General features: G+C 43.1%; 2 protein-coding genes across 3 annotated transcripts in view; one reads left to right on the forward strand and one right to left on the reverse strand.

The window, feature by feature from the left end:
* Positions 1-21,176, forward strand: part of SCAPER (S-phase cyclin A associated protein in the ER) — a 243,491-nt gene that overhangs the window by 66,380 nt on the left and 155,935 nt on the right. The gene's annotated exons all lie outside the window — the stretch shown is intronic.
* RCN2 (reticulocalbin 2) lies at positions 3,984-19,620 on the reverse strand. 2 transcript variants are annotated; one of them, XM_064157316.1, is made up of 7 exons: positions 19,469-19,620; positions 19,237-19,342; positions 16,348-16,544; positions 12,671-12,784; positions 11,419-11,515; positions 8,897-9,039; positions 3,984-5,998 (listed from the first exon to the last, which is right to left on the reverse strand). In XM_064157316.1, exons 1-7 carry the CDS (start codon positions 19,571-19,573, stop codon positions 5,846-5,848), a joined length of 915 nt encoding a protein of 304 aa, XP_064013386.1. In that variant the 5' UTR covers positions 19,574-19,620; the 3' UTR covers positions 3,984-5,845. The 2 variants fall into 2 exon arrangements, with proteins under 2 accessions (XP_064013386.1, XP_064013387.1); XM_064157317.1 differs by having other exon boundaries at positions 12,671-12,772; positions 19,469-19,619.

The following is a 21,176-nucleotide window of genomic DNA, read 5'->3' on the forward strand; positions in this document are numbered from 1 at the left end:
AAGGCTGGTAAAACAACATTGTTCACAAACAAGTCTTTCCATTCCAACAAGTATCTCCATTTGGAGACCTTGGTGCACGTCCATCAGAGCGGCATTTCTGTGGCACAAAGGATTCTGCTTCAAGGACCAAATTCTTGTGGAATTGCACTTTAATGTGACTGTTCTTGTGAGGCCACACAGCCCTCCTGAGCAGGAGTTACCCTCTTTGTGCATAGAAGTGTGTTTCTATGCACATGTAAGGCATAACAACTTCTACCCTCAACCCAACGCCGAGATCAGTGTTCACTTTCTGAGAGGTTTTTCTTGTTACCTCTAGCAAGCTCTGTTTTGTGTTTATTTTTTTAAGACAGAGGAGGAAAGAATAGCTTGTAGCTGGAAATCCTCCAAATAACTTACGGTGCATAGAAAAACAAAACCCCCATGCCAAATGGCTTAGCTAGGATCACTTTAAACAGTGTTGTTTCTGCCCCCGGGTCTGTGCAAGACAGGTGTCTGATTCAGTCTTCAGCTCCAAGAGGGGCTGCCTTCACACTGCCCAGGAGCTTTTTCAGCTGTGACTGTCTCCAGGGTGGAAATTCTTCTAGCACCTCACTGAACCAGTTCCACTGTCCAACTACCACCACTGTGAAATGCTCAGAATTTCCCTTGCTGCAACTGGGCAGATGGGCAGAGTCCAATGGGATGGCGTTCAATAGCTCCAAGTGCAGGGTGCTGTACTTTGGCCACAACAACTTCATACAGAGATACAGGCTGGGGTCAGAGAGGCTGGAGAGCAGCCAGACAGAGAGGGATCTGGGGGTGCTGATTGATACCCACCTGAACATGAGCCAGCAGTATGCCCAGGTGGCCAAGAGAGCCAGTGGCATCCTGGCCTGCATCAGGAATGGTGTGGTCAGCAGGAGCAGGGAGGTCATTCTGCCCCTGTACTCTGCACTGGTTAGACCACACCTTGAGTACTGTGTTCAGTTCTGGGCCCCCCAGTTTAGGAGGGACATTGAGATGCTTGAGCGTGTCCAGAGAAGGGCGACGAGGCTGGGGAGAGGCCTTGAGCACAGCCCTACGAGGAGAGGCTGAGGGAGCTGGGATTGGTTAGCCTGGAGAAGAGGAGGCTCAGGGGAGACCTTATTGCTGTCTACAACTACCTGAGGGGTGGTTGTGGCCAGGAGGAGGTTGCTCTCTTCTCTCAGGTGGCCAGCACCAGAACGAGAGGACACAGCCTCAGGCTGCGCCAGGGGAGATTTAGGCTCGAGGTGAGGAGAAAGTTCTTCACTGAGAGAGTCATTGGACACTGGAATGGGCTGCCCGGGGAGGTGGTGGAGTCGCTGTCCCTGGAGCTGTTCAAGGCAGGACTGGACGTGGCACTTGGTGCCATGGTCTAGCCTTGAGCTCTGTGGTAAAGGGTTGGACTTGATGATCTGTGAGGTCTCTTCCAACCCTGATAATACTGTGATACTGTGAACTTGGGACCACTGCCTTCTGTTACTTCATTGTGCACCCCCAGGAAGTCTGTCTTGTTTACACCAGCGGTATACACAAGCTTTGCTTGCTCTGTCACCCATCCCCTTGCCTTGACATGCACCGTGCCTTTGGTAGGATGCATTTCTATAGATAAGGAATGTGTGGATTGCTTCGTTTTCTGCTAAGCTTTGCAAACCTAAGCTCCACCATTTGGATACTTCATCTACTTACTGTCATATTCTTCTTCTTTGCCCTGTTCACCTGACCTTTCTACATGCAGTGTTTGGTTAGAAATCAAATTGTGCTGAATCCTTGCTTTTCTAAACAGAAGGGGTTTGGAACAAGCAGGAGAGGTTTTCTTGAGTTTAGCTACTCTGTGTTCCTCTGGAAGTCTCTTTCAGACATCCAAACAATCATCCCAATATAACCCCACAGAGCTGGGGACTGCTCCTGAATTATTAGGGATAACTCTGAGGGGGGAGACTGTGGTTACCTTGCCAACAAGGTCACTCAGTCTCTGTCTGAGAAACCTGAGTGGGTTTTAGTGTTTTGGGGGTTACTTTAAAGCTGAAGTGTGCTAATACTGGAATTGGAAATGTTCAGTGTGTGCTGCTCACACACTGAGATGTGATATAACAGGACAGACACCTTCAGCACTTCAGTAAGATGTCTCTTCACCACAAACTACAGCCTATTGATAATGTGACATTTCTCTATCTGTCTTTTCATTCTTCCTGTATGTCAAAGTAAGGTTCCAATTCTGAGTTTGACCTTTTTTGGGTATTTTTTTGGACTGGCTCTTTTGAGCTGTGCCAGCAGACACCATAACCAGGACTGTGCTCCTGAAAGTTCCACGATTAACTGTGCAATTACAAGTCTCAATTCTGAGATGCAGCATTAGCTGAATCTGCTCTTGCTTTCTAAAATATTCCTACAGCCTGGTTTTGTGTGTTTGGCAAGGTTTGAGACTGGGTCTTTTCTCCTTTTCTTGCCAAAGTTCCAAGAGCAGTGAGACGGACAGGAACACGGAGACTGCCAAAGTGTTATGTCCCTGAGAAACCAGGCACAAACAGTTCCTTAGCGTTTCAAACTCTGTCTTCTTGGCTATCACAGCAGTCAGTCTCTGCTCTGTGTGCTGCTGGAGGAAGCATAGCAGTGTTTAAGGAAGAACAGGAGTCTTCAGTATGCTTCTAAGAGGCCTGTTTGATCTGTAGGATATTTATGTGTGGTTGGATGCTCTTTTCAAGCACAACACACAGTTCTTTGTCTCGGGATGTCCTCATGGTTGAGTACATATAGTTATAGCTAAAGTCTGGATGTTGTGGAAGACTTCCTGTACAGGCTGGCAGAAGTGAAGGAGCTACCAGACACTGCTCTCAGCCTTCACTTAACAGAGCAGCTCAGAATTTTCTACACAGAAAGCTCAAGAATAAGAAACCTCAAGAACAGGCTAACCCAGGTTATTTTGTGCGTGACTTTGGCAGGCTCTGGTAATTGCATATTCAGTACCAGTCACTCCTTCTATAAATAGATGGATTATGCCACAATAGAGTGATGAAAATATCTGCTCTGACATTAAATCTCTGCTCTCATTACAATTACAGTTTCTGTTTAATTTCCATCTACAATGTAACAGTTACAAGTTCTGAGGCACTTTGCTTCATTGCACTTTTTCCCAGTGTCATTAAAAAATGCTACATAAGGGACTCTGTCAGTGCATAACCCAGAACGTACTGGTGCTACTCTCACGCTCTTTGGAGAGATGGCATTGATGTTAGGGGGTGGACTGCCAATTTGGGTGACCTGAACGCTAGAAGGAACTATCAAAGCCACAAATCTTTCTGACTGTGAAAGAGCAATTAGGCTTCTAAAGTAAAAGAAGCCTAATTTTAAAAACATTATCAGGAGTCTGAAGAAATCTCTGTTAATTTACTGTAGGAGTTACAGAAACACTCACCAGAATGCAATGTCATTAAAGCAATGAGCTTAGCACTTCTCCAAACCCACATTTCAGTCACATTAACAATGATGTTGTTTCCTTTCGAAGAACTAGTTTTCTGTGCCCATAAAATTGCATTAAGAGCTGCAGAGAGTGACAAAACTCTGTAGTTCTATTTCTGTCTTAGTGAGCTAAGCTCTGATAGTCCCTAACACAATTTGCTTACAGAAATATTAAAATAAGCAATACATTGGGTGCTTGGCACAGACTCCTAGACGTGGACTGTATAAATGCTGAGCTAGTCTTGTTCACCTCCTTCTTCTTCTTCTCCTTGCTTTATGCAAATCATCACAATCCAGCAAATGACTTGGAGCCAAGTCAAAGAGCAAAGGACAGAGGCATCCTTCCAGAAGGATTACTTTGTTTCTCCTTGTTCTGGAAGTTGAACTTGCAGGTTGATGACATTTTTAATAGCAAGCATGCAGTTGAATCTGTCATTGAGACTTCTTGAAAATACCATCAAGAACAACAACAACAAATGGGCAACTTAGGCTGTATTTCAAACTGGCAAAGATGACAACAACTGTTTTAACATTCCTGGACACACCAGATTTAATGAGACTATTTATTTTTACATTGCATCCCATCACCAACATGGCAATGGCTGCATTCACACTCCCAGGAAACAGTAGGAAAAAACTCAACCAGGAATTCTGAGAAAGTATTTTGAATTTCCATCACTATGGTACCTAAAAAAATACAGTAAAAGTATTCATAGTTTCTTTCTGAATCAAAACTGTTGATACTTCAACAGCTACATTCAAAGGAGACTGTGGGGAGGCTGCTGCTGGTCTCTTCTCACAGGTAAACAGTGATAGAACAAGAGGGAATGGCCTCAAGCTGTGACTGGGTAGTTTTAGATTGGACATTAGGAAACATTTTTTCCCCAGCAAGAGTGGTCAGGCTGCCCAGGGAGATGGTGGAGTCACCAACCCTGGATGTGTTTAAAAGTCATTTGGATGTGTTGCTTGGGGACATGGTTTAGGGGCAAACTTTGTAGAGTAGGAATTAACGGTTGGACTTGACGATCCTGGGGGTCTTTCCTAAAGGGAATGTATCTCTGATTCTGTGAAAGGAATTTCCTGTTTGTTCTGATTAAGAGATTGTATAGTGAGAAAAAAAAAACAAGGCAGCGCTAATTGCTCCTTACTCAACAAAAAGAGACTTGGGAAGAAGAAAACATTAGTCAAGAAAAACCCTGCAAGAGCATTGCAGGAGTTAGTTACTAGAAATTAAAAAACCCCTAATGCACTCTCCACAATCTGCCCTGGCAGGCTTTGTCTCTGTTTAGAATGCTCAGCTAATTTCTGTGACTATCTAGGAGACAAACAGAGAATAGATGTACTTTCCTAAATCAAATCTGTTGTGCCATTAACCTTTCAGACTGTTTCCACTAGTCCCATAATGGGACAGCTCTTGCTTTTATGGATGGTAATTGTGGGGCTTTCGAACGAAGTTAACTTTTAGAGGTTATTATTACAAATATTATGTGCTGCCCTGGTACTTCAGACTTCCACATACTGCAAATGGAAAAACAAAACCCACAACCCAAACACAACTGCTGCCACAAACTTGTCCAGGAAACACTAAAGGCACACATTGCATTTTTGAACCCTCTTTAGCATCTAGATGAGATGATGTGCCTTTGGTTTCTACAAGCAAAGAAGCTTGCCATTGGGCATTGCGTACTTTGTGCACGTCGGTCACGCATCCAGGAGCTGCTGTGGGTGCCCCACAGTAAGTGAGAAATGGACAAAGCAGAGGAGGACAGATCATTTTAAGTTTTAATCTAACAAACAAAGAGGGTCTTAACACAGTAAAATCCCACTGTATCGCTAACGCCGTAGCATCGCACATTAAAAACACTTCTTGTCTATGGATGTAAAAATAGCAAGTTTCCTGATACAATAGAAGGCAGTATAGAAACCAGTTAAAATTAAGTAGAAACCTCTTAAACAATTGAGGCATTAATCTAAGTGTTTCTCCAAGTGTAGTAACTAAAACACAGTTAATACTGACTCTAAACATCCCCCCCCCGTTAGAAAAAATAACGTCTCTCAGCTACTGTGTTTTGCATTCTTTCAGAAGCATTTAGATTCTCCTTTTTCTTCAAACACAGGAGAAAACTCTTCACAATACAGTGCTACCCCTGAAGTAATTTATTTCCCAACACTCTGTAATTTTGGAAGTATTTAAGATTAATTTTGCAGGCTAGAAGAGGCCCAAGGAAGTCTGTAGGAAGGCAATTAAATTTTGAATGCAAATTATTTACACAAACATTAGTTCACTGTAATTACAGCATAAAACTCGCAACATAGCTGATGGGTGCTTTTAACAAAAGCTCCAAATGAAAGGAAGGGAAGAAAAACAGATTACAAAATAAATAATCTAGAGTTCTTCATGGTAGAAACGTTCGTCATGAAGCTGCCTACCATAATCTGTTGCTTCACTGTTAAGAAACAAATCTTGGTTCTTAAGAATTTCTGCTTCAGAAAGCTTTTTATCATCATTCGAATCCATTTCTTCAATAAGGTGAAGAGCCTGTAAAATAAATGGAACACCATGTGCACAGTTAATAGATATGAGGACTAATAAATAATGCTGTTGGAATGGCTTTGTCAAAGCCCTGCCACACCACCATTATTTGTTAGAAGCCAGACAAGATTTTACATTCAGAACAGCTCCTTTCTTGCCTTGGTTTGTTTCCTTTTGCCTCTTTCATTTGGTAGTAAAATCATAATATCACATCTCTACCCTCACTATCAATTCTAAAGCAACAAATCAATGTCACAGCTTAACTCTGAGGGCAGAAGACAGGATTAAACCAGCCAAGATTAATCGGATTCCTAGAAGCACCCACAGTCTTTGAAATCCATGGGTGAGGGCACGTCTTCAGTGCACGATCTGCAGAACGTGTGAGCTCAGCAAGGCAGCTGGAGACTCTGTTTTCAGAGGGCTCCCTCGGGACATTCAGCACGGCAATAGCAAGTTCTCACTGTGTGGGACCTCAAAGAGGATTTGAGCTAATACAGTATTCAAGTTGGGCATCCCCTTTCAGAAGTGAGCACTCCTTACCTCTTAGTCACCTAAGTTGTGTCTGACCAGGGGAATCATTGTTCATAGCTCTCAAGTCAAGCTGCAGGCAGTCTTGCTTTCAGCTCTAGAGGTATTTACTGTGCTAAGCCATTTTTTATTTCCTGAACCTTTGGAGATTGAGTTTCCATTGCACATGAAGTTAGAAAAGAAGAAACAAACAAAAAGCAACAAAAGCAAGCAGGGATAGAGATTTCCAGCTGGATATTCTGTATCTGTGTATAACTCGTAAAAAGGGTTATAATCCATGATTAAAATGCAATTGGAAAGTATTTGATGTCCACTGTGAAAAGAGGTTTTCTATCTCTAGCCATCTAAGCATCTGAACTTCAACTTTGGGTAGCAATCCCATTTTCCCTTATTTCCCAAAGGAAGAGCTTGCTCTTCTGAAAAAAAAGCTTTGTTAAATTGTGACAGTGGCAAATGAAAATTGCAAGTTACAACGATTCTTGGATTGTTTCTAGATTATAAAAGGTGGACACTGAGCAGGAAAACAAAAAAACCTATTGCCAAGTATTTTAGTGGTAGCTGATCCACAAGTATGACATAGCTCAGAGCTAACAAGCTAGTACAGCAGCTCTATTGCACCTATTATTTCTGACAAATTGAGGAGTCTTAGTATTACATGGGTTTGGTTCTATTTGCCAAACATCTTTGATGATTTAGAAGATCCTTCTGTTCCTACTTTTTCTGATTGGTTTGGCTCAGTGTAACTGCTTAGTGACTTGTTTTGAAAATTAAGCTTTACTTACTTTTAACTGACTGTACTACCAAAAAGGACAGAAGGAAAAAAACACAACAACAAACACAAACCCAGGGACTAACATCAGCCAAACAAATTTTAAAAGCACTCTGCATGGCAAAAGCTGGAAGATTATTAAGACAAACATCTTGGTAAGCACGTTCAATTCCTGGAAATGGGCTGTATAGTTATTTTTCTACTTTTATGTTATTTAGCTACAAGCCCTCTCAAGTCATTTTGCAATGCCAAAATGAAACTGCTATATTCAGCTTTCAAGCTGCAGTTTATGACTTAAATCAATCTCTTTAAGATTGATGTCCTTGCTGAGCCCATCTATTAACTGAATAAAAAACGCCAGCATGTTAGAGAATCAGGGGTTTTATTTGTTTTCCTGCAGAACTGAGCTATTACTACAGTATGGCCATACTGTAAGCTAAGAATAGTGAAGAGATGTGAGAAAAAACAAACCCAACAGTGACTAGATACACCACACAGTCAGTTAGAACAGCAGTGTTTCTGTGAAACGAGAAGCCACCACTCTCAAGAGATGTTATAAAAAGCCCAAGCAAAGGCTGAGGGATTCACATCTACCAAAATACTATGAGAGCAATTTAACAGCTTTGCTTCCTCCAAGGTTAAACACACAAGCACCCAGTGCTGTGCGCTGGCCATCTTGCTTTGCTTTTCACTGACAGAGCTGTAATAGGAGCAGGTGGAACCTCAGTAATGACATGGTCCAGCACAGGAGATGGGCTGTGCCATCTGACACAAAGCACGTGGAGGTGCTCTGAGTCATACAGCACAGCCCACACCCCGTGCTGGACCAGAATTCCAGAGGTATGGGAAGCTCTTTCGTTCCTAGCACTGTGAACACCAACATCCTCCAGTGCAAAGGGAAGAGATGTGGACAAAAAAATACAAAGGTACTAGCAGAAAGGCAGAAATGCTCTCTCCTGTGGTGGGTGACGGTAAAGCCTGCTTACTCCAACAGGCTGTTCTAGAATGCTCAGTGCTTCAGCAAAATAAGGACAGCTAAAATGAGAATTCACTGAAACCCATTATGGTATTCTTCCCTTGATTAAACCCTTCTAATTAGAATGATCAAAATTTGCATTACAGCATCTTGGATCACAGAATACTTCCATTTTCTTGCACTCAGAGAAAGATAAGGTTTCAGTTCCACAAAGTAGAGTGATTTGAACAGAAGACTCACCATCAATTTCTGCTTTTGGAATTATGCTGTCACTATATAACAGCTTCTTTGAGCAGTGTTAGCTCTTCAGATTTGCTTACCAAAACCAATAACTGCCTCAAACACTGTATCCTTCGCTCAAGCCAGGAAAGCTACTTAAAGGTGTAGAAAAGCACTTTGTTACCTTACAGGTATTTATACAATTAACAGTAACTTCGAATTTGCCTCCTGCAGTTCAGAGAGCTGCACTCTGTCAGAATGAGAAGAGGTTAAAAACACATGCAGCCATCTGCTAGGCAGCCTTTTTCAGTTACTAAGACACGACACATCTGAATGCAACTCCCATTTTGCTATGCTGTCTTCCAGTTTCCACTGCAGAAACCAAAACCTACAGAGCAGTCAGAACACGTACCTCTTCTTGTGCAATACCCTGGTTATTAGGGACTATCCAAGACAACAGCTCTTGAGGGTCGAGTTTCCCATCATTATCCTTGTCATAGTCATTCACAAACCGATCCTTCTCAACAAGTATCCATTCTGGGTCTTCCCTTGCAGCTAGTAAGACACATTTGTCAAGTTTAAAGCCACCCTTTACCTTAAAGCAGATGTTCTCACCTTTTCTTCTCAGCAAACTCTCTTAATCTCATAAAACATAAGATAAAAGTGGATTCACTGAACAAAGACAAGGTTTTCACAGCTGTCCAAATAGATTAAATAAATGCATCTGTCTACATATGAAAAAGGTCTCTGCCAACCTGGTTGATTCTATGATTCTATTAAAAAAACCCACTTGTCTGCAATAAATCAGAATTTAAAGCTCAGTTGGTATCAAGGTTGTAAGCAGACATCTGAACTAAGTGGATATTAAACTCAAAGGTTACTGTGAGCATACATCTGAACTAAGTGGGCATTAAACTCAAGGTTCACCATCAGCTGAACTGTTTTGTTTAGTATCTCCACAACTACCCAAACTGATAGTGGAGAAAGCACACTTGATATTGAATGTGCTGCCAAGTAGACAGTTTCCAACTTATTAGGACAGCTGACATACCAGTAGGAAAATTCAGTGGGTGACAGAGACATCTTCCATTTGCAGTATTTACCTTGAATAAGATTACTCCCTCTCATTAACATACAGCAATCATGTTGTAGACACCAGGTTGAGACTGTCACATGACTGCTCATGAGCCTCCAACATTGGTCATCTCAGGACTTAAGGGACAGAGGAGGGCAGGGAAATGCTTTAGATCAACAAGTGTCCCAAAAAGTAGATAAATCCTGTTTGGCAGTATAAGGATCATGAATTGATAAGGCCATACAAAGTTTTCAGTAAGATTCTGTCTATTCCCCTGCTTTAACATCAAGGGAGGTTCACCTGTGACAGGTACCAGAGGAGGCAAAGCTCTTGATTACTGCAGGCTCAGGATAATACTGCAGACTTTCCAATTAGTTTATTGCCCAATTACTGTTTTTTTTCTAAAATACCTGTACTACACCCAAAGAAATTTCATTTGCTGATGTTATTTATTTGTATACTTGTTCTACTCTTACCCTGTGCACTGGTATTTCATTCTGCCACCTAGCCAGCAATCTTAACTCTTCCAAGCCATTTAGAAGCAATTCATCAAATTGATACACGTTGCAGACAAGCATGAACACATATTAAGACTTCTTAAATCTTGTGAAAGTCAAAAGTGGTTGGCATCACAAGCAGATAAGTAACAGTTTAAAAATAATTAGAATAAAAAGAATGAAGTCTCTTTCCTTCCTTTCTAACATCTAGTTTTGCAAACAGATGACCCTTTGATGTCACAATTCATAGTGCTGTCCAAACCACAAGACAATTGTGAAACCAGGCCCACCATGTAGTTTCTTACCCATTTCAAAGTGTGCTGCTGGTTCTGAGTTCTTGCTAAGAAGTTTTATGACAAAGCCGTTAGCTTCTCTATTACTGCAAAGACCCTAGCAACAATTTCACTCCTCTGCATCAACTTTGGACAGACTGGTTTGAAAAACCAGAGCAACAAAAAGATAAAGAACCATGTAGTTGCATCAGAAATCTATTGTTTTTACTGGCTGTGGCAAACAAGAATGGTTATGAATGGCAAAATTCCATGTGGTTTGATCCAAGTGAAGAAAAACTGTCTAGTCCCCTATTTCTCCATATTCTCTTGTGGCTTAAACATTTTCCCCTGCTAGGATGCTAGTCCACACTTAAGAATTAGCACTCCTTAGGACCAAGCAGGTTTTCCACATGCCTCAAGCTACTGGTTTTTTTTTGGAACTGGAGGAGTTATTTGCCCTATCTTGTAGCACAACAAATACTGTGCATAAAATATTTATCTGTTGGCAGCATAGCTAGAGAAAAGTATGGATAAACACTGAGTGTCCTTTTTCTTGTTGAAGAAGAAATAAGTCAAGTTTAAGGAAGGGCAAAAGTGAAAAAAAACCCAAACAAAAAGCCTTGAACACTGAATGGACTCCTAACACTTCCACTCCACCTCTCTTACAAAACCACACAGCTTCGATCCTGCTAAAGCAAGGCTGACAGCTCTGCTTTAAGCTAGTAAAGCCCAGGGAAGTTTAACCTTACATTGATGCTGGCTGTTTTCATGGATGTTTTCAGTTATCAAAACTCCACCTTGTCTCAGCTGCATGAGGAGTGATGAGGTGTATGCTTCAGTCTTTAAGAAAACAAGCACCTTGCAAGGAAACAGTGGAATGGGCTATATGCAAACTACTGCCAAATGCACACAGGGCAGACCAACATAATGACCTACGATGTCCCTTACCAGGTTACTGAATTGTTCTAAAAGACAGGATAATGTGACTGAGAATCTGTAAGAGCTGGAAACAAAGGTGCACACAATTCAGCTAATTCCAAAGCTTTTCAGTTCTTTCTTTCACCCCACCACACCCCTCTTTTCTCCTTACTTGGGTCTCTTCTGTAATCACCAAGGAATTCATCCAGGCTAACAAATCCATCTCCATCTTTATCATGTTCTTCTAAAGCCTCTTGAATGACAAAGTCCTTTGGCATACATTAAAAAAGGGGGAAAAAAATCCATTTGTGATAAAATTAGCAGCTTGGAATCAAGAGAAAGAGCAATAAATTGCTTTAGAGCAACAGAGTATTCTTTAAAGGGGTCCCTCATTTCAAATCTGCTTTTCTGCTTTATGAAGACTAGTGTAGCACTTGGTTCCTGTGCAACGAACCGGATCTGTTCCTAAGAGTTTCAGAGGTCAGGAAAATCAAATCTGAAAGGTGTACACAGAATTGAAATCCTTCAACTCGATGCAAAAGAAGTAGCTGAGAAACATGGATTTGTAGAAACATGTCTCATCCTGCTTCACTTCTCTTTTTGTGTGTGATGTATTCATCAAACTGCGTTTTTGCAGCATTGGTCTTTTGGTCCTGTGATTCCCAGTAAAGCCAGTGAGCCTGTTTGCTAGTTTTGCTTTTTCTTGTTTGCCCATAACTGGCAGCTATATCGACCCAAACAGAGGCTCTGTGTGCATGGCACTCCTCCTGGCAGCTGGCTCAGCAGCACCAGAGAGCCCCAAGTGAAAGCTCTACTGCAGAAAGGCCTCAATATACTGCAGCCAACTGTCAGTGCTGAGCTGGAGTGACACCAATGGTCACAGCAGTGATGAGACAGATGACTGAAATCAAAGTGCTTCTCGCTGAAATAATGATCCCCTAAGCTCTGATTATTGTACAGTCAGTATCAAAGCTTCAGATGGGCTTGCATGCCTTTTTACCCTGGTCTGAAAAGTGACTATTGTGTCTCTCTAAGCAAAGTGAAAGTAACTGGCACTTGACCTTTTCTTATGCAGAGATCTCTCCTGCACGTCCCCTAAATAGAACTGCACTCTGACCTATGCACAAAACTCCCTCAAGCTGAAATCTCACTAATGTCTTTTCAACCTAAAAGAGTTTGGAGATAGCTATGTCATCCCAGTCCCAGAAGTCTGCACAACACCAGTTCTTGAAACAATTTCAAAGAGAAGCACTGAACTGCTGCTCCAGCTCCTGACCTCCAGCACTGGATCCACAACACATTATCTGTCTGTAAAAGCAATACACAGAACTCTGATTTCCTGGAGGACTGGGGCTAAGCACATGCATTAAAAAGATCCTGCATCTCCATGCACAGGTTGGTACAGACAGGCTCCTTGACCTTACCGTCATGTACTCCGCTTCTTCAGGATGTTCAAAGGCGACAAACTCATCCACGTTTAGGTCAGGAACATCATCCCTATTAGCTTTTTCAAAACGCTTTTTCTCCTTTAAATGAAGCTTAGAAAACAGATTTAGTTAGAGCACTTAATGAAAAGGAAACCCAAGATTATAGTAGCTGGCTGTAAGCTCATTAGAATATTAATTGTTTCCCATTACCTACTCATGTTATACTGATGTTGTATTGTCACTAGAAAGAGCTCATCCAGGGCAATGCAGACAGCCCTTTTAATTGAGCTACTTCTAAGAATCTAAGGAACTTTCTTTAAAGGGACATTTAAAACATACTTTTAGCCAGGGCTTCAAAAACAAAACCAAAATAAAAGGAGATAAAGACCAAGAATTCTTGTCTTTATACACACTCCTTCTGCTAAAAGTCACCAATTCCCAAACTAACAGAGCAGAGTTCAAGGATTATAACTAATGGTAGCCATGGCAATAGCCAAAATTTACATTTTAAGACATTTCATCTTCTGGATCTGTATCTCATTTATATCAAGGGCTGTTTGTAGTTCAGAAAAGGTCTTGAAATATCATGGTTTCATATATTTATGTAAAATACCTCTTCTGAAGCTATTTTAAGTGCTGAATTCCTTCAAGTGACAGACTCCTTTAATCATAGACTCAACCAGGTTGGAAGAGACCTTCAAGATCATCCAGTCTAACCTAGCACCCTGCCCTATCCAATCAACTAGACCATGGCACTAAGTGCCTCATCCAGTCTTTTCTCGAACACCTCCAGGGACAACAAATCTACCACCTCCCTGGGCAGCCCATTCCAATGCAAATCATTCTCTCTGGCAAGAACTTCCTCCTAACATCCAGCCTAGACCTCCTCCAGCACAACTTGAGACTGTCCCCCCTGGTTCTGTTGCTGATTGCCTGGGAGAAGAGACCAACCCCACCTGGCTGCAGCCTCCTTTCAAGTAGTTGTAGACAGCACTGAGGTCTGCTCTGAGCCTCCTCTTCTCCAGGCTAAACAGCCCCAGCTCCCTTAGCCTCTCCCCACAGGGCTGTGTTCCAGGCCCCTCACCACCTTTGTTGCCCTTCTCTGGACATGTTCCAGTATCTCAACATCTCTCTAGAACTGAGGGGCCTAGAACTGGACACAGTACTCAAAGTGTGTCCTGACCAGTGCTGAGTACAAGGGGAAGAATAACCTCCCTTGTCCTACTGGCCACACAGGACTGGGCCCAGCAGTGACCCTTGGGGCATACCACTAGTGACAGCTGCCAACTGGATGTGGCATTCACCTCCACTCTCTGAGCCCAGCCCTGCAGCCAGTTCTTGACCCATATCAGAGTGAATCTGTCCAAGCCATGTGCTGCCAGCTTTGCCAGGAGATTGTTGTGGCAGACAGTGTCAAAAGCTTTGCTGAAGTCCAGGTAGACTACATCCACAGCCTGCCCCACATTCACCAGGCAGTGAATAATACAAGAATAATACAAGACCAAGTTCCATTACATCTGGACATCTTTCAAAGCAGAGTCACTTCTCTAGCCCCTTTTAGGCATAAATACTAGCATGCCTTTAAAAAATCAATAATAACCACAAAAAGCATTCAAGTTCTTATTTCTGAATGTCCTGCACTTCCCATTTCTGTACTCCAAACGTGCAAAAAGCTGATGGGTTTTTCTCAATTCACAGAGTCTCTTTAGATGTCATAAAGTCTCACTCCACTGATAACTGATCTCTACTCAACCTGCACATGATGTGATCTATAAAGATTTTGGAATCCCAAGTTAAGTGTGTTGTACTGTGTGTTAAGTGCGATTCTGATGCATGTAAGGGAGTAGCCAGAGATCAAAAATAACCATTTGGCATTGTCCTTTGCATGCTATTTATTGACACTTCCCTCAAAATTAGGCTGATTACTACAACGTGTAACATGAAACACACAAAAGTGTTGAGATCTCAACTATCCTGCACAATAATCAAATGTCCTCTTAAAGAAAGGGTAGGCTCAGCTGCTAGTTTAAATAACAAAGCAATGTAAGAGTGACCAACGTGAAGCTGAGCTGCCATGGCATCGAGCCTGCTGCCGGTGCTTGAGAGGCGACGAGCAAGGCTGCCACCTGCTGGCCCCTTCCTGCCTCTACTCGCCGGCAATCCGAAACCCAACTCTTCCATTTTGCTAGGAGGAGCGGCGCTCACTTCCAAATGCAAAGAAAACGCTGAAGATGGCTGACTTAAGATGTTTGTGCAATGCTGCTAATTTTGCTCCTTACAATAAAGACAAGAGGGACTTTTAACGAGAGTGTCCACTGACAGGACGAGGGAAAATGGATTTAAATTGAAGGAGAATAGGCTTAGATCGGATCTTATGAAGAAATTCTTCACTGTGAGGGTGGTGAGACTCTGGGAATTGTTTGCCCAGAATGGTTGTGGATGCCTGGAGATATTCAAGGCTAGGCTGGATGGGGCCCTGAATAACTTGGTCTAGTTGAGAGGCACCCCTGCCCGTGGCAGAGAGGTTGGTTTAGATGATCTCTAAAGTCTCTCCTAATCTAAGCCACTCCATGATTGGCTTTGACATATGTCAAAGAATTCATTAACCAGGCAAACCTAACAAGCAGTCTAACAAAGTACAGCATGTGTAAGGCAGTAGGAGCTGGAGCTCAGCATATATGTGATGTATCTGACGCACAGGATCAACACTTTCACTGGTAGCTCCATTTCAAGTCTTGTTTTAAAAGCTGTGCAATTATTCAGGCAAGCAACCTCCAAAGCTTTACAGCTTTACAGACTAAAATCCCCTGCCCATTGTCTATTTTAGCTTCACTTCTGCCAATACTCTGTATGATCTACTAGTATTTTACTAAAAGCAGCCAAGACAATCCTCCCAGAGCGGGGTCGGGGGGGAAGTGAAAAACTCAGGACAGAATTATCTGAAAAGTCACTTATTCTCCTTTTGGGAAATATTTACATGTACTTACAAATATGTAACTTGGAAGGCCACATATTTTGCTACATGGTGATTCTTGGTGAACCTTTCCCCCTGAACTCTCTTGTCTCTTTCTACTCTTACATTTCTGCTTTCATACATGAGATTAATCCACAACTTCTGCTATTTACATACAGTTTTACCTATCAGAATGGCATTTTGCTTGCTAAATGTGTCTGAATTGCTGTTGCTTTCTCTGTGGAATGGACAGACAATGGTAAAGCAGGCAGCGTTGATGCCCTACATGAGGTACCTGAGAAATAACTGGGAAAGTGGACACAACAGTGCAATAAAGAGGGTTAAAGGGTACAAGGGTTTCTTTCACCTCCAGCACCAGTGGCACTAGCCCCTCTTGAAGGCAGGACACTGGTTGGGCTACAGTCTACATCTGCAGCCCACTGCCATCTTGTTTGAAGACAATGGCAGAAGACTGTGCTCTGTAATATGCCTTCCACTCCACTCAGCTAGCAGAATAGACTCTGGAAGTACGATTTCATTCTGTCTGTTTTGTTGGTAGCAGCTTTAATACTCCATTACTTTTCTGTAATTACTCCCCTATCTCACACAGATGAAAGTGTTAACACATGTGCCAGCTGCTACCCGTCCTCTTGCCCTCACCATAACAAACGTTGGTGCCTTTTGCCAACAGCTTACGGAAACTGACACCAAAACATTTTACCTGTCGAAATGATTCTTCTTCTTGATCCTCCAGGACAGTGTTCTCATCAAAATCAATTACACGATCATACATTTGCATATTATACTCCTTCCAAGACACTAATCCGTCACCATCTTTGTCATAGTCACTGAAGTGTTGCTTAGCTTCTTGCGTAACATAGTGTTTAAAAGACTGCTGTATCCAGGAACTCAGCTCATCTGTGAAAACCAGTCAAAAATACCAACATTAAAAAAAATCATAATCATCTGCACTATAAAAACTGTAAAGATACCGCGGGTCTGTTTGCTCTGGAGTATACTCTGCAGTTCAGATTCAAGCATAGAGGCAAAACAATTTGTTTCCTCTACACTAAGGCTTTTTTCACGGTAACTGAATGAGAGATCAGTTAGAGCCTTCAGTACTTCCTTCCTGGTGCCACTTCCCCATTGATATCTTCAGGCTAGAGTTAGATGAGTTCTTAATGTGCCCTATGCTGCTGCCATAGTGCTAATCATCACCCTCTAATACATATGGGATGCGGTCAGAAGAAGAAGCATTACTGGTAGTTTTCCTACAGCTGCAAAGTGAACTGGATCACTAAGATCTTATCCAATGAAAGGGAAGATCTTTAGTTTTTAGCTGTAAAAGGACCCTTATTTAGCTCGCTGGAGCAATGAAAGCAGGAAGCCTGCCCCTTTTGGTGTCTGCTGAGATTTGTCAGCTTGAAATGATTACATCTTTTCAAATACGAAGCCTATCAACACTGTAGCATTCTTTCACCTTTTCTTCTTCAGTGCTTTCTGAAAATGATGCTGAATGTACCTACACAGACAACTCTAAACATAACTTTGTATCCCCCAAAATTGCTCCCATCAGTTTGGGGCTTCTTTTGAAAAATCCACAAACTGAAATAAAACAAAACTCGCTGCCTTAATTACCCAAAATAAAGTATTAACTCATACATTCCTTTTACTTGGGGCTGAAATCAAGCCTATATTCTTTTGGAAGCACCCTCAAGCTCCTTGTTTTTATAGAAACGTGGCTAAAAGGAATACAGCTTAATATACAGACCCACTCACACAAACACAACGAAGCTACAACTTCACTTCATCGCAGAAGTTATGATGAAGTTACTTCATTTGAAGATTAGAAGAATGTATTCTCTCGGTATCATCCAGTTGTTTACAGATGCCCAGAAGGGGAAGACAACTTCCTCTGCATTGCAAAATTACACAGCTAAATCAAGTAAACTGAAATTCGACTCTGAAGAGTCATGCTGACTAATGAAAAATTTCTACAGAAACTACTACTTTGCTGTAGAAAAATCGTTTGGCATTTTTAAACACTGAGGGATCTTACTGGATCCTTCTTGTCAGAAGCACCAATGGAACTTTACTGGGTTTACTGAAGTATCTTTGGAAGGAAGCAAGACTTTTACAGATACATTTTGAATACTACATTGTTATTACCAGTAACAAATACTGTGAACTGACTGAACACGTGGAGGTGTGCATGCCATGCTTTGTTACCACCAATGCACAAACCAAGCTTTGCCTTACAAGAAATTGCAATGTGATGTGATTTATAGCGAGGTTTACTTCACATTTAAGGTACAAGGCACAGCCACTTGAACCCACAGTGTCCAGAGCCTCTAATCAGAACTAACGCAATGCTCTGACATTAGAGAAGCAGTATCAATGTATCACATCTTCCTCATGGATAGCATCCTAATGGAGGCACCACTAACAAGGAGAACGCTCTTGACCAGTGATTTGCAACATACTGAAAAATAGCTCAGCTGGAAAAGCTTCAGTACCGTGTTTCTTAGTGTCAACACACATTCCACTCTTGAGTTTTCCTTTAGGAAGTAAGAAGACGACAAATTCCCACTACACTGAGAACCAGATGCGATATAGGCAGTGAGGATGGGGATTTTTAGTTAAAAAAGACTTCTTCCCTTATAGCCTTCCTGTTGTTAAGTGCCTATTGTTTATCATCAGGATTATCCATCCCACCAAAGTGATATCTCACCTCTACACAGATGCAGGAACACTGCTTTAAGTGTGTAGCTTATTAATTTCAGCATTTAAAGCGAAAGACACCTGACAGATACACTGAGCTCAGTTTCAAAACTGTCTCTTACCCTTTCCCCTAGAAATGTTTCTACATGTTTAGTATCATCTTAATGAAGTATCAGTCTCCTGGCATGTGAACAATTCCATTTGCTCTGAATGCATGACAGAATTTTGGAGTTTGTCAAAATCACTCCAAAACACAAATAGCTCTTCATAATGAGTTTTACAATTGAAATAGGAAAGCATTGTGATGGTGCACTGAAAAGAAGGGCCAGAGCTTACTGTGGAGCTCCTAAGCGTGACTGATAAAATCCCATCTGCATGGGAAAAAAACATTTGATAGTATATTGCGATGAGATGATACCTCAGTGTCACCTGGTGTCACCGGTATGGAAGCACATAGCCCCTTGTGGCTGCAATGTACTTTCTTTGCCAGTTTCTGAGTTGCACAACCAGGATTTCAAACAGAAAGGCACAGGATTCCAAGTGGCCTCAGCAATGTGAGGGGCAGTGAGAGCGGCTGTTAGCCGAGCTCGCTCCTGTGCGCTCCTGCCGGCCCTCGCCTCTTCGGCCTGAGGCACCGAGACACACTCCGTGCGAAGTCTGCCGGTGTTCGTAACGCGCGGGGCAAAGGGTTCGCTCGTCACGCAGATGCTGCACAGCCTCAGAGCCACCGGCCGTGGCACCGAGCTTTACCTTCTCCTCCTCTGAGGGCACCGGGCCAGACCTGGGACACGGACAAAGGCCGGTCCCCGCCCAGTTAAAGCTCCACGCGGGCCACTAGCTCGGCCCCGGGGCACACAACCCCCGCGGTCCCCGGGCCGCCCGCCGTTACCCTTGGTGAGGAGCCCATCCGCGTCCGAGTCGATCTTCTTAACAATGGCTCTCAGCCGCCGTTGCTGCTCTTCCGGGCTCAGCCGCGCGTACTCCTCCGCCTCCTCCTGCGGCAGAGGGAACGGCGCGTCAGCCCGCCGGTCCTGGTCCCGCTCCCGGCCCCGGCGAGCCTACCCAGCGCGGGGCACGGGGCATAGCAGCCGGCCCGCCACCGCCCGGCCCCGCGGCCCCACCTGTCCGCCGAGCAGCGCCTCCCGGTCGTACTCGGCGCGATGCTGCCCGTGCGCCGCGCCCAACACCGCCAGGCCCAGCGCCAGCAGCAGCGCCCGCCGCCGCATCCCGACCGCCGAGCTGGGACCGGTGGCGAGGGGCGGGGAAAGGGGCCGCGGAGGGCGGGCCGAGCGGCGCTGGGGGGCTTGGGGGCGCCGCCTGCACAGGGGGTCGGGCCCGGGAGGTGACGCGGCCGAGCTTGGCGGGGCCTGCGGCGTACACCCAGCCTTGCGAAACCCACGGCCCGGGAGCGGACAGCTAGTTAAGAACGAGAAAGTTGATTCCCCCTCTGTTGCCTGGTCTTTTGTGTCGTGTCAGTGGGAGATGCCAAATACTGTCAATATAGAGTGAGAGTCTTCCAACTTCCCAGCATCAATGAAATGATTGTCAACTTCAGAGCCGCATTAACAAACCCTGATACGGAATCACAGAATCGTTTCAGCTGGAAAAGACCTTTAAAATCAAGTCCAACCACAAGGCTGGTGCAAAACCGTGTCCCTCAGCATCACATCTCTGCCTCTGTGAAACACCTCTAGGTCTGGAGACTGAACTACTTCCCTGGGCAGCTTGTGTTTGACAACCCTTTCGGTGAAGAAGTTTCGTCCAACATCCAACCTACACCTGCCCTAGAGCAACTTGAGGCCGTTTCCTCTCATCTTCACTTGTTACTAGAGAGAAGAGACTGCCCCACATCTTGCTACCATCTCCTTTCAGGTAGTTGTAAGGTATGAGGGATGATTATCAGGAAATGAGCAGTGTGAAGTTTTAGACCAAAAAGGAACATGAGTTTCTCTTGCTTGAGGACCCAACTCGTAAATAACGCTTCTAAACACAAGGTTAAAAAGCAATGCTTTATAAATGAGTTAACAAGGTTGATCGATACACACTTTCATAACTGTTCAATGCAGGTAATAGAGAGATAGAAAATAAATTAAGCCTCATTGACTAAGGCAAGATGAAAAAAAATGTTCAGTAAATGAGCAGAGGGCCTCCCCAGGTACACTATTCCTAAGGGGTGTCACATCAAATTGGGATTGCTCCAATCCCAAACTCACCAAGGTCAAACGAATCATTCTTACTGGACTAATTGAGACCAATGTAAGGCCATCATTAGCTTTGTTACTTCTCCCAGTATTAGTGTATTTCTGGAGCTGCTCTTCCGAACAAAAAGCAGCAAGATCAACCCACCTGGAATTCCAGAAACACAGTTGTTCATAGGCTTAATCACAGCTATCAATAGCAGTTTCCTGCTACGCCATCCTGTCCCTTCCACAGAGACAGCAATGTACTGCTCCCTGATTAACCTCCAAATCTATTAACTGTGAAGAGCTATGGCAGTTCATTTTGAAGATCTGAGAGTTAAATATTGCAATAAATCAGGGAATGTGTTATTGCAATTTCCTGCCCATATAAGAAACGTCTTTTCTATTAAAAAGTCTAGTAGTGGGTTAAGTCTAATATCTTTTATTGGTTGAAATGTCAAACTTCTCATCAGTATTTAAATAAATCACATATACAAGGTGTGAACTAAATCATTTTGTAGACAAAGCAAATCCTATAAGCAATCAAAACAGAAATAAGATTTGATTGGTTTCTGAAATAGTACTGAAGATGCTTTGATGATGAAAAAGATGATGATGATGATGATGATGACTGAAAATAGGAAGAGGA

Source organism: Pogoniulus pusillus, chromosome 17 (genome assembly GCF_015220805.1).
Source record: "Pogoniulus pusillus isolate bPogPus1 chromosome 17, bPogPus1.pri, whole genome shotgun sequence".
In the NCBI taxonomy this organism is placed as follows: Eukaryota; Metazoa; Chordata; class Aves; order Piciformes; family Lybiidae; genus Pogoniulus; species Pogoniulus pusillus.